Source organism: Strongylocentrotus purpuratus, unplaced genomic scaffold, assembly GCF_000002235.5.
Source record: "Strongylocentrotus purpuratus isolate Spur 01 unplaced genomic scaffold, Spur_5.0 spur5_scaffold_10, whole genome shotgun sequence".
In the NCBI taxonomy this organism is placed as follows: domain Eukaryota; kingdom Metazoa; phylum Echinodermata; class Echinoidea; order Camarodonta; family Strongylocentrotidae; genus Strongylocentrotus; species Strongylocentrotus purpuratus.
Window position 1 is genome coordinate 8,605,130 of NW_022145595.1, and position 19,811 is coordinate 8,624,940.

Here is a 19,811-nt window from a genome sequence, read left to right on the forward strand (position 1 = left end):
AATTACATCTACCAATGCATCACAATTGGAAAGTAGCAGGGACAGTGCTGCAGGCATTCTAAAAAAAAAGACAAGTCAACGTTGCCATTTGACTAAACTGCCGGCACACGGTTATAAGTACTGATTTCACCTGATACCTTTGCATCATAGTCAAAATGAACGTTCTTAGGCGGGTCCTGATGTGTAATAAGTCAAAGAATTCATTCCATACAGTGGGTAAAAATTGTGACAGGGCTGAGGGGGATACCCCACAACTTTATAGAGCCCCCTTGAATTAAATTTCTGCTAAATTATTTTGAATCCAAATTCCTTCATCGGGACCAAACTAAATTTAAATGGTTACAACAGGCTGATCCTGTTTGCGCCATCACATAAGTACCAACAAAAAACAGATGGGGGCTCAGGGTAATTGCCCCTAAAATTCTATTTAAAAAAAGGGCCCTCTTTCAAAGGAAAATAATGTCACTGGAACATATTCATTAAAAAAGTCATCAAACCAAGTACCCAATTTGGGCTGAAAAGCAGCCATAATAAAATAAAATTATTATTTGCACTGAAGAAGACCAAGTTCAATGAAAAGAGGTGAAACACTTTTGATTTTACTGACAAGTTTGGAGAAGATTGCGAAATTTCAAATTCAGACACTGCAAACCAAATGCACACATCCCTCATTCCTGATTCACAATGCACGTGAAATGGTTAGCATGGATTTACAAAGAAATATTTTTTGTTTTAACAGTTCTACGATATTATCATATATTATCATTTGAATTATAGGATTTAAATTTGTAATCAATATCTTTTTCAAATACTATCATACTACCACATGTACTGAAGGATAAAAATACACGACAACTTTTGTGATCAATTTCTTTTTTAAATAGTTACTTTACGCTTCTTGAATATGATCTTCATGTTAAAATATGTAACAATATGCAGACAAAATGAGGTTGGAAAAGAAAGAAAAAACATAAAAGAGGACTACACCTCTTCCCCCCCCCCCCCCCCTTCATTAACTACTTTTCTCATTTGCCATCTAGCGAGCAAATATTTTTGCTCTCTAAATATCACCTAAAATACGAACTCCTCTTATTCCTATTACATAGCAAAGATGTTAACCATTCTCTGGAACGGGAAAGTTTACATAATAAACATGATTGTATACTTTAAATTGAAATTTAAGGATATTGTACAATTCTTTATTTTTCTAATTTTTGATTAATACTTAGTCTACCAGTTAATTTTAAAAAAAACTACCTGATACAACGAACAGGAAACAAAATGTGAACAGAAAACTGCAAAACAAAAGTGGTGTGAAAAAATACTGCAAAAACACAACAACAACAAAAAGATGAGATTACAAACAAGAAAACGTGCTATACGCCATCAATATACACACAAAACATGTAAATACAAAACAACTGAAAACATTAAAAGACAAAATGAAGAGAAATGAATGACTGTTTGATGAAGTGGACATGCATGGTTAGAGTGCAGATATTTTACGAGGAAAATAATTTAAGTTAGGAAGTGAAATTCTAGTGCAGAATGGCAGAAGCGCAGTATGCGAAAGCAAGAAAAGTCGTAGAGGTTTAGTCTTTGGGAAAAGTACATTTCTGAGTACCGGTAGTCTAATATCTTGAATCTTTATCATTGTGGAATTTTGAATCAGATAATGTCTGATTATCAGGCTAGTCTGGTGGCCAAAATATGAGAAAAGCTGTTGATGTCAACTGGAACTTAACAAGATTTGACTTTTATTTCAGCTCTGTGGATAATATAATAATTTTAGGTTCAGGTCGTCTTAGTTTGCGGCTGTTCGATATCAGTAACTTCCTAAAAAACAGCAAACATAATCTCACCAAATGATATATTCTTTTTTGCGATAAGTGTATGATGAACATGTGTCTATACATTCAAAGAGAATCGATATTCAATGGCTGTTTTCAGGCATCTTTAAATCAGAAATCAATTTCATTACACATAATGATTTATTTCGTAATCGGAAAGGTAGTTTAATCATGGTGTTACAAAGAATGATGATTCTTTTTTGTAAATGTTATGACTTGTTTTAAATGTTCAAGATAAATAATAAAACATTTAAAAAATGCTAGGATGTGTACACTTATTACATGACTATCTTATACGTTTATTAATGGGCTATTGTAAAATAAAATGTTGAAAAATAATTATGATAATAAAGGGATAAAAAATAGAAATACAAATAACAACAAAGGTCTAATCTGCTTCATGTGTTTTTTCCTAATGCTGATGAAATCACTATCTGATCCTCAAATTGGCTGTTCTAGACACAAATGAAATATCACTGATACAACTTCAGCTCTGATTCACACTAATCATGCGTTGCAGGCAGGTCACAAGATCACCTTCTCACAATATCGCACAACATAATCAGAAGAAAAGAAAAATCTAACACAATACATATAATTCTCTCCTAGATGTACAGAGAAAAAGATAAGAAAAAGTAAAAAATAAAACACACAAAATAAACAATAAAATAAACAACTACCACACACAGATGCAGAACCATAGACAAACTAAAAGACGAGTGAAATTCAGTTGGCAAAGCCCGACTCAACAGTGAGTTGATCGGTGCCGAAAGTGAAGGTATGGAGGAAAAAAATATAAGAAGACTCTTGGAACCAAACAAAATGGCGGTCTCACCTCCGATTTATTCGGATACTGGGGTCGTGAGTGTTGCAAGAGAGTTTCCACGACGATATCGTGACCCTGTTGGGTCGCGACATCAAGCGGCAGAAACCCATCCTACTCTCACCATGCAATCCATTAAAAAAAAATACAAAAAGACATGGGAAAAATGGACAAAAATATGGATATATGAGTTCAAGCTTATGACCTTCTAGAACATAGAAATTATTTAGCTCTCACACATTCATTCACATGATTTCTTAGACCAGAGGCTTTCCAAAATCTTTCCATTCCATTTGTTTGAAAGAGAAGCATATTTGAGCCATGCATAACTCAACATTAAAGATTTGTTACATACTACTATCAAACGCAGCCAAAATCACACACACTCAATCAGTGCCTAAAAACACAATACAAAAAGAGATATTTAAAGGTACAAATATTCATGTGTTTTCTCCCCCCCCCCCCCCATTCATAAGCATTAAAATGTAATACCTATCATGAATACTTTTTGAAAATTTTAAAAAGCATAGGTCATTGTAATTTTGCATATGTACACTTATTTTACTATGAAGAAAATTAGCCAAACTTCATCTAAAAGGGATTTACAATTTTACATGTTTTTGTGATTCTTTCAGAAGGATTTTTCCCTCATTTCTCTTAGCTAAATGCCACATGAATTAGTTGCTATGGAAAAGTGTGTTTCAAATCAGGTGAGGAAATCACAATTTTAAATTTTAACTTCAGTCTGTAACTGCTACTTATTACATTTAATTTTTCCCAGCAGAAATGATTCAGAATCAGTTTCTTTTTGGCAATCTTCTATGAAAAGAGAGAGAAGAAGAGCTAGTCTGTGTTACAGTAACAGTGAAGGATTTTATAGCTCTAGTCGGTCAATTTGAATTTAATATTAGATAAGAATTGTAGAACCGTCCTGATACTTGATAGACGACGGGCAATACTAGTAATAAATAACTCATTATTATGTGTTATAATAATGAGATTTATAACAGATTACTTTTGTTTTCTGAGAGAAAAGAAAGAAAGAAAAACAAAACAATGGACACACCTTCACAACCACCACTCAACAACACTTGTACATGTAGTTTTTTGACATCATTGCTCCATGAATTTCACTTAGTTTACATAAACGATGTTCATCATCATATTGTCAGTATGTGAATATTGTTTTGGGGCATTTAAAAAAAAATCTTCCTCATTTAAAGTACAAATCAAAATCTTACTAATCAAATTGATGAGACTAAATGCCAAACTCTGGTAGAACATTTCAAAATAATGAGGTAACTTTGAATAATGTGTCTCAGAATCTACATTAAAGTCAGCTTTAAGAAACATAATTAAAAGAAATTCTGATTTTAAACTGATCAAAGGATGTGCGTGAAAATTGTATAATTCTACAATTTCATTCCTCTTTAATGACAGATGTCAGAAGAATGAATTTTGTAACAGAAAAATGTATACATGAATTAGGTCTCTCTGTGGACACAGATAAACACTCACACAATGAACATCTTTGCACATACAAACATCATTGGAATGACTCCATTTTCTCATGAGAGAAAAAATCCTACAAAAACATCCAGGAATGGATAAAACATTGAAATGAAAATGTAGAAGTATCAATGTAACCCGAGAACTTATCTTCATACAACTTTTAAGACATTTCTCCCTCCGATTTTGCTTCTAAGTTTATTTTCTAAATGTATCATAATTTGAAATAAATAGTCTTTTTTTTTCATTTCAGTTTGAGAGAAAATGGGGACAAATCTGTAAATTCTGACCCAAAATGAAAAATATCACTTAATCTTAAACTTTTCTCTTTTTTTCACTTAGAGAAAAAGTTAAAAACGTGTAGTTGGATAAAAATGGAATAACATCTCTTGATAAAAATCTCTTCTCTCTTTTTCTATTTTCTTTCTTCTCTCTTTTTCTATTTTCTTTCTTCTCTCTATCTTTAATAACAAATAATTTCAGAAAAGGGTGAAACTTTCAAAAGTTATTGCCCTCGGCCTTCCTCTCTTGCTTACTCATAATCTTGAAGATCTTTTCACGACGTCTGTTCAGAGCCAGGAGGGCTTTAACTCATGTACCCCTTCAAAGAGTTAATGCCCTTCTGGCTCGCAACCGACAAGATCTATAAATGAAGCTTCTTTTTCGGTAGGAATCCTACGCAAGCCTCGAGCTCTATCATGATCATCTACAAGATATAATCAGTGATTAGCGCTGCCAGACACTCCCTAATCAAGTTGGGTGCATCGCTATTTTTTCTTGAGCCCAAAGTGAGAGGAATTAACGTTGGGGGACATGACTTGAGTGGGCTTTATACAGCTGCGTTGAACTTTGTTTTTGATAGTAACACCTACTCTTTCTTTAACACAAACTCCACGTGAAAGGTCATTTTTAAAGAACTCGATATCAACAACGAAACACATGGATGTTTTTAGCAACTGTTTTCTCCAGAGTAAAATTAAGTCCTGAAAATTGTTCAGAAATCTGTTTATTGACTTGATGCCAAAGAGAACAAACTGAAAATGCAATCACTTTTCAAAAGAAATGAATTCAACTTGAAATAAAAATGTGCTCTTCACTATGTTTGAAGTGGAGAAAATAGACAAACATTGGATTAAAATAAGTCTTTTTAATACCAATATTACCTTAAGATTAACAGGGTAAGGCTTATCAAAGTCTTTCTTCTTTTTTCTACTAAACATCATATATTTTGGAACTTGGAATGGGGAGAACAAAATTAATGCTAGGTTATGTTCTAGTATTTGATTTGAGAAGTGTCAAACTACTACAAAAATAAACATCACAAAATGATGGTGTATCTATGTGATATGTAATCAGAAAACAAAGGCTGGTGTTGCTCAAAAAGCGTTTTTAAAAGCAAAGAGCTCCAGATAGATATTTGATCATGCAAAGAGTTGGAGGACAGAGAGATTTGTAAAAGAAAGAGCCAAATTTGAATGCTTTGATAAGAGAGAAAAGTGCAGAGAGTGGGCTACTTGAATGATGAACTGAAGAATAGATTTGCTAAATGACAAATATTTTCTTGATGTGATGAAAAGGAGGCAAGCTTATCTGAAAATAGATTTTGAAAAGCCTCTAAGAAAAGATTTGAAGGTGGCGATGATAGGGTGAATTATGGTCCAAAACAAAATTGAATGATTTTTTTTCTTCTAAAAAAGAAAGAAGAGATGTATACAGAGAGATTCCTGCCAGTAGTTGTTTTGTTTTTGTTCATTACTATAATTTTTATGTCTTAAAGAAACATAAAACAGTCACACAGATTAATCTATTTACGCTTTGGAAGACACACAAAGAAGGGGTAGTGTTTACATGTCAATAATTTCTGTCTAAAACTGACAGATTTAAATAAGTGTATCTATAAATCAGATCGTATTCTTTGTTACAATTTAATTTCAAATTCAAAGTAGACTAAATTGTGTTGAATGATGTTTTATATGGTAAGTAGGGCTTTTCCTTTTTTATTGAGGGGTATTTCCCCCTTTTTGACCTGATCAACTCACTATTCAACAGCAAAACACAAATACATCAACACTCACACACATGAAACAAAACAAAATCCACATGTCGTGAACATTCAAATAATTACATAAGTTTTGTACCTTGTTTAGGACGGGACAAAAATCCTATTTTCATTATAAAACAATGATTCTTAGTAGATCATATATTTTTTATTTGAAATTAAACTTTCCCATCTTTCTAATTTACCTAATTTAATATCAATTGCAAGAGAATTCAATCATGAAATTAACAAATTAAATGAGAGCAGTTAGTGATGATTACTTGCTTATTTAACATTGCGAAAAACATTTTACAGTTTGATCAATAAAAGAAATATATATATCTGGTTAATGATTAGAAAAGGTAATTATATGTTTGATAATAATAACTTTCACTTAATGCAGGTACCTGATATAAAAAATAATCTGCTCTAATGGTTTGCATATGGTTATAATGGTCTTATACATACAATCATTTAATAATTTGTTAGGTATATCTTCACATAAATAAAAAAAAAAGTTTGATAATGCAATAAAATGCAATAAAATATAATATAATGCTATTATACATTGTGCAGTATTTTAGTCTATGTAATATATCCAAAATCTATTCCATAGCATTGAATTATAAACTACATATATGAATCTTTTAATAACATTTTAAAAGTGAAAAGGGGATTGTTGATCCTGCAAATTTCAGATTAATGGGTTAGTTTCAATCGATGTTTTATGGATAATGCATGAAGGCAATTAACGATCAATGCGTATTAGAACAAGGTCATTACAAGAGCAATTAATAAAGCATTAAAACATTGTGCAAGATTCATATGGCATGACTTGCACCTGTTAAACTGTTATTAGAATTGGGATGAGGGCTTTTGAGACACAAAACGAACAAGAAACCGATATTTCATTCATCGGAAGCCTTTCCATTAATTCCTAATGCTTTCTTTTCAAATGATCCTACATAATCTTTTCCTTTGATTCCAAGAATTTCTGAAATAATGTGCTTATACTTTTTCAAAGCAAAACCACAGGATAATGGAGACAGTGTACTAGCAACTATCTGTACAAGTTTGCACTCTGTTCAAAGTGAACTTCCTCAGTATTTTTTTATTATTTTTTTAAAATAAAATTTATTGAATACTTCCTCAGTAATTTGAATTTAAAGCCAGCCCTGGCTATAAGTATACACAAATTTCCTTCAGATGTAAAAAGCAATGTCATCAGAGCCAGAAGGACGTTAACTCTGTGTTAATTATATGAGTTAGCATCCTTGTGGCTGCAAACAGATAGTTTTTTTCTACTCCTATATTTGGCTTCTCATATGAATGGAAAGGATTAGGGGTCTGATGTAAACAGATCTTAACATTTCTGAACATGGACCAGGGGCCCGTTTCATAAAACTTGTTATATTATAACGGCTGCTAAATTTCTTTGACAAATTTGCTCTCAGCCAATCAGATGCCTTGATTTAAGTGGCTTATAACAGTAGCTTGTAACTTGTTATTAATATCAAGTTTTATGAAACAGGGCTCTGGCACAAGAGGACCTTGTGTTTTGCTCTGCACCTCCAATGAGTTTCAATCGATTCCTTATCAGCTAGCTAGCTCACAGCCCTCATCCCAGTTTTGAATTTGAATGATGCAGTTAAAAGAATTGCAGGCTTGTGATTGGTCACTTACCTCTGTTGCAAGGCTCTGATTGGCCCCGCTGGACAGCAGGAACTTGACGACTTTGACGTGGTTCTCCTGGGCGGCCATGTACAGTGGTGTGAATCCATTCTGAAAGTAAAAACGTAAAAAATTATATGATTACTGCAAGATATCTTCTGTAATAAGCTGTAACATATACAATATGATACAGAAGATATCTTACAGAGTGATGCCAATGCTGGAACAAGGCCTTAACTTTATTTTGCCCTCAGATCTCTCTTACATGCACAAAGTTTTTTCAATTGTAGTTCTGTTAAAATGTAGATGGAGCCAGAGTTTGGAAAAAAAGAACCCTAATCTATGAATGGTGTAGAAATAGACCACATAGCACAAGAATTATTGGAATTCTTTGAAGGAAAAAAATATATAAGTTATTCTTGACTTATATATCCTTCTAAAAATTGGTGTAAACTTGATTCTAAGTAATGCTTGGTTATTTGACAAGGACTGTGCAACCTATCACAAGGCACGTTACAGACAAATGGCATTGACCGGGGTTATAGTATATTTGTAAAGTGCTTAGAGACATTTGTATTAAGCGCTATATAAAAATTAAATTATTATTATTATTATTGTCATGAATGGCAAGTGTGCCTCCTAAGTTCACATTTTCTGTGGACTTTACAGCTCTTCAGTTGGAATGACAAATGTACTTTCAGAGCAGTTGCGTCCTTCTTGCATGATCATGGGTCTAAGGTATTTAATACATTGAAACCTGTCTAAAAAGACCACCCGAGGGAGACAAGAAAAGTGGTCTTTTATAGGCAGGTGGTCTTCATGTACAGGTTCCTTTAGTACATGTTTCAATGAGGAACTATTTTCAAGGGGGAAAATGTGGTCTTTGTAGTCAAGTAGACTATGTACAGGTTCCTTTAGTACATGTTTCAATGAGAAACCATTTTCAAGGGAAACAAAAAAAAGTGGTCTTTGTAGACAGGTGGTCTTTGTAGACAGGGTGTCTTTGTAGACGGGGGGGGGGGGGGGGGGGGGTCTTTGTAGACAGGTGGTCACTAAAGCAGGTTTGACTGTAATAATGATTCTGTTTACCCAGGAAAGCCTCATATCCTTCATACAAGAATAAATGGGGCATGGTGGGAGTTACAGGGAAATCTGTCTTAGTGGCCATGCACCTCTTTATAAAGGTCACCTGTCTATAGTGGCCATGTATTTTGTCTCCCTTGTGTGACCTTAATAGACAGGTTTGACTGTGCATGGTCTCAAAGGGTTACGTGTGCCACTTTGCATAGATATGGATCAACCTCCGTTTAAAGGCTGGCTGTACCAGTTCAGCCAGAAGGGATTAGACCACACCGCGAGGTCACTGACAGGTGGCTATAACTCAGCTTTCAATTAACATAAGAAAAAGAGGATCATGGGGAGCCAACAGGCACCGATTGGGGAAGTTTTCTATATAGAGGGAGCAAGTAGCTACAAGTAGTACAGTGTGGCTTTAAGAATGAACCAAGACAGTCGAGTGTCAAATGGGCTAAAAGACACAAGTGTCCTTAATGCATTGAGATGAGTCAACCTCCATTCAAGAATAACTTTAAGTAAAGGGAGAGTCATAATGACCTCAAAGAGGCACTGTGTCCTTTTTGCCTTGACATGGGTCAAGGATTGATCATTGAGTATGAATGAGGCCATAGAGACTCTTTTACAACAGATTAATATAACAAATCTTCCTAATCCAACATTTGAGTCCTTTTGACACATCTCAGAAGATGGTTGGCATAGGCGTAAAGGAATGTTAAAAGGGAAGTCCACCCTGATATTAAGCTGGTTTTAATGGAAACAGAAAAATTAAAGAAACAGGTCAGTGAAGTTTGAGCGTAAACCAATTTCTTTTTATCAAGTTATACAATTTTGAAGATGGCGATCAATTTAAAACAATTGGCAACTCTGTAACATATCCTATGTGATTCCCTCCCATTTGGCCTGTACTCAAAAAATTTTAAATGTGAAGCTTCCCTTAAGAAACTTGCACATTTACCCTCAATATGATTACTGCAAATTTATTTTTATACAACTCCTGTATGAAACAAATCTATTCCTTCATTAATAACTTAAAAAATGAAATTGTATGAAAGGTTATGTACATAGCAAATTGGAGAGGAGCTTGTAAGATAGGTCACAGTGTTGCCAATTTTTGTTTCACTGATGACAATTTCAAAAATGTATAACTTTTCTTATTTTTAATCGGATACTGCTCAAACTTTCAATCATCTGTTTCTCTTGGTTTTCTGCTTTTATTAAAACCAAATTAATATCAGGGTGGAATTCAGCCATGATAAAAGACCTCTAGTTTTGAATAATGTACTGTAACATTGCATTATATCACATAACTGAACAGTTCCAAAAGATCATCTGTTTTGGAGCCAGAAGGGTGTTAACTAATACATGCCATGTGTCTGGATAGGATTGTTGTCTGGACAGTTGATTTTAAACAGCAATTTGAAATAGTTCTCATGCAATATTTCTTAACTCTTTTAAAGTCCCTCTAAAGTGTTGGGAGCCCCAAATTCGCACAAAATTTGATGGCAAAATTTCACTTAAATTGTATCATAATCTGAAAGAGGATGTCATTTAAGACACACTTCCGTAAAGATTTTCCTTAAAAAATGTGTTTGAAGGCGAATATTGATAAAAGAATACATCATTTGGGTTCTATTGTACACAAAAACCTAAAATTGTATTCTTTTATCAATATTTGCCTTCAAACACATTTGTTGGGGGGGGGGGGGATTTTTGTAATAATGACACCCTCTTCACATTATGATTCAATTTAAGTGACATTTTGTGGGCTCCCAACACTTTAGAGGGGCTTTAAGGCTTATGTTGGACAAAATCAAAGTGACAAATATATATGATCGTTAGTGCTACTCGATAGTACTGTACAAGAAGTTAACACCTTTCTGGTTTCAAACAGACAATATTTGGATTTAACTTAACTACTGATAATATACAAAACAATGCATCAATATTACAAATACTGTCTGATGAGAGCTCTAAAGGCTTTTAATCACCAAATAGTGATTTATATAGCGTTTTGACTCCCTTCTGGCTCTCAGCAGACAACATATACATGAGATAATGTGAACACTTACATATATTATACTGGTTGACAGAGGTGCATCAAGTGACTATGTTCAAACTTTCATCCAACAACGTTGAGCACAGCGTTTATATACTAATATAGACCCATTTTTAGCATTATAATCTAAGGGTAATATCTGTATGTATGCATGCATTGAGTGTCCCGCATTTTGCTGTAGAAATGGCTTTCTACAAATTCAATATATTTGGTTACTCGAAAAAATTCTCCAAATAAAGCCGATTATAAATAAAAAGTATGTAGATTGCTTTCATTTTTAATTAAGTAAAGCTTTTTGTGTCTTCATTTAAGTTTTACCGAGAAGAAGGTTTAAATGTTAGCAATTCAGAAGTATATTGACAATGTTATGGCAATTTGATTATCAATTTAGTAGTATTCAGCGCAATGGATAGTGTCATATTAATTATTTTGTTTAATCTGACTCATGATCTAATTATTTGGATAATCATTTTCCTTTCCCTTCAATTTTCAAGCTTGCATTCACTTTTCTTTTCTCCCTACTCCAGTGGCAATCAAATGACTGGTATTCTAAAATATGTTGATATTCTTTAGTTGTTGAAAAAAATTACAGACCTTTAATTATCTGGATAATCACTATAAAAAAATCAAAGCAATATTTAAAGCGATCATTACATAAGTAAACTGTGAATTATTAAACACCAAAAGCTAGTGTATAAGTGAGCAAAAAGCAAGCATCCTACTTAATGTGTATGTTTCGTAGGGAAGCTTTATAACTGACATAGCAGCTAAATATATATATTGAACTTTTTTCCACATGTTCACAAACTAAAGTCACAAACTTTTAACAATTAATATTAACAGTTACTACTGTTTACGTAATTGGGTATATTCATAAAAACTGTTAAAATCTGTATTTCTAAGATTCTTGACATTAAATTTGTATTCGTTTTGGTTACAATGTATTTGTAATATCTAAATAATCATTATCATTAAAATGGAAATTGTGTTTCTCGCTTTCTATCCATTTATTCATTTCGAGCTGGATCAAGACATCAAGTCATTTGCATATTTGCAGTGAGAATAATTTGAGTTTAAATTTAATCGTTCTCTATACCCCACCCTCAAAAAATGTACTTCATCTGACACGCATGTAAAAATATACCGTAAATCTGGCAACTTTTACTAATGGCTAAGGATGGTCATTTTCACAGCGAGAAACTTTTGCAAATTACAAAATTTAGTTTTGTGTCCGGAGTTATTCAATAACTTATTGTTGTGTCAGCAGTGATTCAATAACTTTAGAGGAAAGAACTTTTGCGAGCCTGAACCAATTACTGAACATTGAACGCACCTAAAAGTTTCGGGTTTTACAGATTAGAAGTATATCAGCGCATACAAAGTTGGATAGCGCACCATGTAAACGCATTGCACACTGTATATCGTTGCATAAAGTGACGCTCACATTTTTTTGTGGCGTTTGAAATTTGTTGGCGCACTTTATTAGCTATTGGTCAATTTAACCTTTAACCCCTAATATCTCTGAGCTGTGTTTTCTGTGCTGGATGAAAGTGCAAGAAGCTGTCATGATTGATACGATAGTCAATTACACCTCTCTCACCAATTTCTTTACCTGCGACTGGACATTCACGTTGGCGTTGAACTCCACGAGCATGCGGACGATGTCCTCCTGACCGGCGAGCGAAGCGATGTGGAGGGCGGTGTTTCCTTTCTGCGGAGTTAGAAAATGGATACAGTATATGAAAGTGCGGAGTCCTTATAAATCAATCAATTTCGGTTTATTAATATCAACATATACAATGTACAGTGCAGTAGTCCAAGGACCAATAATGCTTTACATAAAATGTGCATAAAAACAGGATGATCATGTACAATTAAAATGATACAAAATAAAGTTATCATAATTGCTCATACCTCAAGGTATATACAGATTTTGCTAAATGATAATAGATGGATGCATAACTGTGAAAGTAACTTGAAATGTTTAACCGATTATTACAATGATTCATAATCTATAACAATATGGAGACTTGGAGAGGAAATTATTATATTGCAACTGTCAAAATGAGATCCATAAAGTTTTTAAAAGAGTTTCAGATGAATTTGGAGTAAATCCTTTAAAAGCATTGACATGAATTAGTTAGAAATCGTTGGGAAAAGCATGATGACAGAGAATAAAAAAACATGCAGACATTCTTCCAATGAAATAAATATGATAATATCATAACCTAATTGTATTTTATGAAAGCTTTGCTGTCAAAAATTACCCTCTGACAACTTTGCCTGAGGTTTGTTTGTCTAAAGTTTGTTACAGGAAAGAAAAATTAATTTGGAATGACTGAATGAAAGTCAGTCAATTCATCAGGAAAGTGGTCCTTTGAATAATATGAGTTTTTTAAATATAATTTCTACACGTACCCGTAAATATTTCCTTAACATCTCTCAATGTTCTTTTTCTTCTATAATAATTTATTTCACATATTTTTTTTTAAAGGGTAGCCCAATCAGCATATACACTGGTTTTCGTTTAGGCCCTTTAATATACGAACACATTATATACATTCCAAAAACCTGTTCTCCATTTTCTTTAAAATTAGAATTCTTGAGAGATTATTGCCTAACACTTTAGCATGGTCTGCAATATTTTCTGATGAATGATGATATAAAATTTTTAAAAAACAAGACTACATGAAATAATGAATGCAAACGTCATTAGCTATACATGACAGGCTGACATTTCATAATTCCTTACATAAATTGGGAAGTGCTGTTGAAAGATATTTGTGATTATTAACAAAAAAAATACTATGGTTTTTAGAGTTCATGGAGATGAAATTAATCATACAATTCTAAGCTGGTTAATAGAGTATGTGTGTAAAACATGTATTAACAGGTGTATTTTTCATGAATGGATTGCTCTTTAATATTGATGAGTATGTTAAGGCATGAAAAAGTAATTACTATGTATGGACGAACATGAATGGAGCTACATGAACATTAATAATTAACTTCTACAGGTTAATGGTGATATAATAATCTTTTATTCTAAAAGCCTTAACAAAATGTTTATGTAACAAAGAGACTTTAAAGGAAGGAAGGTATAAAAAAATATATTAAAAAAATAAGAGAGGAACAGAAAGGAAAGATAGAACAAAACCAATTTCTAGAAATCCTAGTGAAAATGAGCAGGTAAATTAGTAAAAATGATGACACTAAGGAAAGAATTTTAAAAATGAAAAAAATGAGGTGTAATTGAGGTAAATGGAAAACGTGAATTCTATCTCATTTTAAAAGTATGATATTGAATCAGGAGTAATTTAATAAAAATTCATACGATTGAAAACAAAAATGCTACACTAATCTTCTTCCAAATTCATAATGCATTTATTTTTCAGTATTTTTGTGATGAGTAGCGAATGATTTTTATTTACATGATTCGGTTTTTTTGCGAGATGAAAAGCCAAATTTTCAAAAGTATTTCAAAGTGGTTCAAGTCTTTTACTTTCAGTTTGACTGGCTGTTCTTTTGAAGGTATTTGAACCGTTGCCTCAGGTTCCTAATTAAAACATAAGAGATATGAAAATCAGGCAAATGGAAATACCCATTAGTTGATTTATCTGTTGAGAGTAAGGAGGAAATTATGTATTTGTGAAATGGGTATTAGTTAAACATCCTTCTGGCTCTCATCAGGCAATCTGTTAGTGTAGTATGTGAGTGATGTGAAAATATAATTAGAAATGAATAATTATGTTTGATAAAAGAAAATATGGTTTATTCAGAGCCAAAATTCTGTTAACTTAGTGTTACAGTATATGATTTAATGCCCTTCTGGCACTAAACGGATGTTATATTGAAGGAGAATACATGAAATATATAAAACATCAGATAACATTAAGGTAGGGTCGGTTAATCACAATCCATGAATTATCTGTTCTGTGATCAAATGTAATTCACATGTAATGTATTTCTACAAGAGTTTGATTTTGCAATTTAACAAGAAATATATCTACAATTGCATCACTGTTAGGGTGCGGCAACCATGTACATGCCAATTGGCTGAATAGGCTCATAATTTGATACATTTTGCCTACCTAACAAATGCTTTAAATTCAGACCAAACATTTGACATTGAATGGCTTGCCAATTTGTCACGATGCAGACAATTTACATTTCTCTGCCATAAAAATTTTGACAGGCGACGAAAATAGAAGAAGCGCGCACCTCCCGTCACTTCCTGAAGCCAAAAATAGCCTCGCAAATCTATTCCTTGCACATCTACGGATGGATCCCTAGACTAATCCCTAGGTTGGCAACCCCCCACGATGCATCAACGATGAGCTGTAATGCTAATTTCCCCTGGGTAAGCAAAGTTTTTGTCATGAAAATTGTGTTGTAAACAAAATTGGAAATAGATTTTTTTTTCTGTGCTCATTAAAATATGGAAAGTGCAGAGGTAGGATATTGACCAAGTAGTAGTCCCCCCGATACTTGTTTCTTCTAATGAGGCTTCATTTTCAATTACCAAAAATATTTACAAAATCATATCCTAGCAGGCTGAAATACATTTTACTCCATTCCATTGGGTATGTTTCTTTTTGTCGGTCTTCATTATTGAAATACCTTTGATAGTGAGTATCCGGAATGTAAAAGAGTTTATAAGAACATTTTAGTCTATGAAAAAAAATTGTCAACTTAATATTGAGACTGTGCGGGTCCATTGAAATATTGAGAGGGGATTCATAGGGAATACATCTTCAAGGCACATAAATGAACGACTACTTAATTCACAATGGGAAAAAAACATGCGACGACCTTGACAATCTACTCAAGGTCATTACAAATTGAGGACAACAATTACACTTGAGAAATGGGCTATTGCAGATCAACTGTAACAACCTGCATAGCATTTTTTCGAACTTCAAAAGGAGAACTGTTGAGCAAAAGTTGCAAGCCTGTTTCCTGACCTGAGATTCACCCCTTATTGTCCTGACATAGAGCAGCCCCCCCCCCCTCCCCTTCCCCTAATTTACTGACATCTTAGAAACATCATGTGATTCTGGCTAAGGCCGCTAATCGTTTCCTTTCTCGGGCCGAAGCGACAATCACGCACCTCTGACAACCGACTCGTTTGGTGTGCTCCCTTTCAGGTGCCTCTCGCTTATAAGGCAGAGATGAAATCAAGATTAGAATCGACCATTCAGTATTAAGATCTTCAATCAATTAATGCTAATTAACAGGTTTTAATTTTTGTATTCACCCCCATCTGTCAATTAATGCAAAGGTTCTAAAACTTAGCTATATAAAAAAAGAGGTCTTATAACTATATTTAAAAGATCTTATCCAAAGCTTTACAATGGATTAGAATTATCGTGTGAGTTTTATCACTGTCCAGTCGATGCATACAACTTTTTTTGTCCAACTAGCTGTTATCAATTTAGTATTCAGTGCTATATGTTTTTAATGATGTAAAGTCAAATGAATCTATTACATCTTGTTACACCTAACAAGAGCTACATGATAACTTCTATGTTCATAATAATCAGGGCATCCTTCAAAAATAATGTCAAAATCCAGGAATATGCCTTGCTCCTACATTTCCTACATTTCTTAATTGCATAATCGTCCTTAAGAAGTGTCTTTAACATATTTCTTTGGGGTATTTATTCATATTTTTAACATGTAGTGAATCATTTTTTTCCTTCTACATTCTGTGGGAATCATATGTGCTTTCACTAACTTACATTAAAGAGAAAATAAGTTTCTTTAAGCTCATTAGGAAACTACAAAAACTTTGTAAGAGCCCCACATCCTATTCAAGTATAAACTGAGGGTAAGTTTTTAAGTATGAACTTGCCCATTACTAATGCACAAAATCTTGACTCAGCCTTACATCCCGACTATGCTTTAACCGTGGTTAATTTAAAGTATGAACATATCCCTTTCCAAAGCAACAAAGGTTTAGATGTAGCCTTAAATATGGTTCATATGTAAATATTTAAGTATCAATTGCCCTTTCTAGCTTTTCATGAAGAAAAAAAACAATGTCAACTAGCAAAATGTTCTAACTGTTTTTTTAAAACACAGAAATAGCCTTGAATTGTATTAAAATATGATTATTTTTCAATGTGAACATGCTCCTAATTCCCCCATCATCTTACCTTGGTGGCTGCGTCCACATCGGCTCCTCTCTTGAGCAGTTCAGTGACAATGTTCAGATGGCCCTCCTTAGAGCTTAGATGGAGAGCGTTCAGGCCATTCTGAAGAGAGAAGAAACAAGAGGACAGTTCATTAACTTTCATGATTATTTTCACATGAAAACATACAAAGTGAAATCATTAGTTCTTTAAACTCATTGGTTTATAGTTAAATGGAGCAGAAATGTATTCAGGGATATCAAGCTTAACACTTTTTATGCTCAAACTTTAAGTTTAACCATAAAGACATGTGGCCCATATTTATATAATATTGACTGGCCTTGAGGGGTATATCAGATATATTGACCAAGCTCAGATCATATTGCCCCGAGTCGAAAGACGAGGGCAATATGGTCTTAGCGCGGTCAATATTTCTGATATCCCCCGAAAGTAAAGCCAGTCAATATTTTTATTGTTATCCAAATCAGACATCTAGAGCAAATACAGAAATCCACCATGACAATCTCAAGAACTGAACAAACTTTGTCAAACCAGCACTGTGCATCCAGTGCTTGACAAAATTTTGGATACACTGCAAACAGTGTGCATTTGGTGTGATTATTACGTCACAATAGAGTGCGCGCAAAGTGCGTAGGTTCTCGTACGCATAATAGATGCGCAATGAAAATGAAACAATACGGCGCGGTCAATAAGAGATGCCTGGATGCGAGACCGTGGAAAATACCAAGGTATATTTTCACTCGTCTCTACACGCAAAGTCAATACGCGCAGGGAGACCAAGGAAAATACAAAGAATATACCCCTCCGTTCCCACTGCTAGTGAAAACTAGGGCAATACGGTTTTGTGAATGACCAGCTCAGATGTCTGATACGGGTAATAATCATCAACATTGTATTGAAGTCCAGTTGTAAACTAACTTGATAAAACTTATATATATATATATAATGGTTTATTTATTCAAAAATCACATTGCAGCCCAAAGGTTGAATTGCATGATTTTTTTACAAATCGTTGACATAAAAACAGATTATAATGAACATTGTAAAAAGCATTACACAAAATAATAACTGCATACAAAATTAGTAACGCAGTAACCATGGCAAACCCTAGGTATAGGGGTCCTAGCTTTTGTCATCATCAACATGTTGCACCTTTAAAAAAAAGTACCTCTCACATGAGAAGCCTAAATACAATATATGCCAGGCCAGATCTATCTCATATTTTGCCATTTTTAATGATTTTGTAAAGCTCTTTCTATACCCTAAAAAGAGATAGCAACACAGTTCACATAATGGTCAATTCAAAATCAAACGTCCTTAGATTTTAAAAGAGCATCCTCACTATACAATTAAATTCCTAAACAAAATTCTTATGAAGAATCATAAGTTACGATCATGCTAAAGTCATATTTATCCCAGACTTTAATTGAATTTGTGAATTTGTGCCAAAAAGTCTGCAGGCTTCCCCCCGCAAAGCCCAGGAAACTTTGGATATCTGGCTGGACGTGACCTTCTATCATGTCAGAACGCCTACGCTCTAACTTGGCTTATTAATGCATTATCGCTGTTTTGGTTGCCATAGTTACTATAGACCAATAACACCAGTTAAAAAGTGCAAGCATTCCCAACCTCCTATTTCTGGCAAGGTTGCAAATTCATATTTGTGTTTCATACAATGCATTGAAAATGGATGAATGTTCGTATTTTGAAGGACTAAAACTCTTTGAAATTCTTTAAATTCTTTGAATATTTCATAATTCTGAATGTACGCATTGATTCATGGCACTTGAAGACAATAAAGAGAAGCTTAATAGTACATGAAACAAATCTCAGAAAGGTATATATGTATTTGTTAAAATTTTCATTCATTTGTATTGTAAACAACAGTAGCGTCTCATAGTCCTACTACATGTACCATTACTTTGGAATACACAGGAAACAGAAGTCTCAAAAAGCTCTCAAATAATCTTTTATGGAGCAATAAATAGGCGTTATCTCATATACCTTAACACAGACTTAATGTCCCTCGGGCTCCAAACTGATTAACTATACATTTTATTTGTAATGTATATTAATCCAAAGCCTAAACAATCTACATGTACTACCAAAGAGCAGCATATTAATCCAGTCGCTGGTAATGTAGACCTATATGAAACAACATTAAAAAGCTAGCTACTAAAGAGGAGCAGTTCATTCGTAATGTACATGAAACCTACTCCTACGAGTATATTCCATTCATTAGTAATTTACATGAAATGAACGTCTCGAGTTGGTCTTTGTAGACAGATGCGCTGCTATCTAGACACAGCAGATCGTCTTACGTTCCCAAATTCTCTTTCAATACTGTTAGAAGCGCTGAGAGACGGGCAAGACTCATGAAGCTAATTAAAGTTACTGATGTACAAATACAACGAGACAATCCTTTTAAGCTTAGATGTGTGTGTGGAAGAGTAAGAGAGAGAGAGAGGAGAGTGGGAGAGAGAGAGAGGGAGAGATATAGAAGAGGGGGGGGAGAGCGATGGAAGGGGGAGAGAGCGATGGAAGAGGGAGAGAGGGAAGAGGGAGAGAGGGAGGAGGAGAGAGAGGGAGGAGGGAGAGATAGAGAGATGGAGAGAGAGAGAGAGAGAGAGAG

At 33.8% G+C, this 19,811-nt stretch overlaps 1 protein-coding gene across 4 annotated transcripts in view; it reads right to left on the reverse strand.

Annotated features, from left to right (window-relative positions):
- LOC576280 (ankyrin-3) overlaps window positions 1–19,811 on the reverse strand; it is a 119,554-nt gene that overhangs the window by 94,237 nt on the left and 5,506 nt on the right. For all 4 annotated transcript variants that reach the window (XM_030979383.1, XM_030979384.1, XM_030979385.1 and 1 more), the window contains exons 2-5: window positions 17,183–17,281; window positions 12,637–12,735; window positions 7,904–8,002; window positions 2,686–2,787 (exon numbers count right to left, since the gene is read on the reverse strand). In XM_030979383.1, coding sequence (XP_030835243.1) covers window positions 2,686–2,787; window positions 7,904–8,002; window positions 12,637–12,735; window positions 17,183–17,281 — 399 coding nt within the window. The remainder of the gene's footprint in view (window positions 1–2,685; window positions 2,788–7,903; window positions 8,003–12,636; window positions 12,736–17,182; window positions 17,282–19,811) is intronic.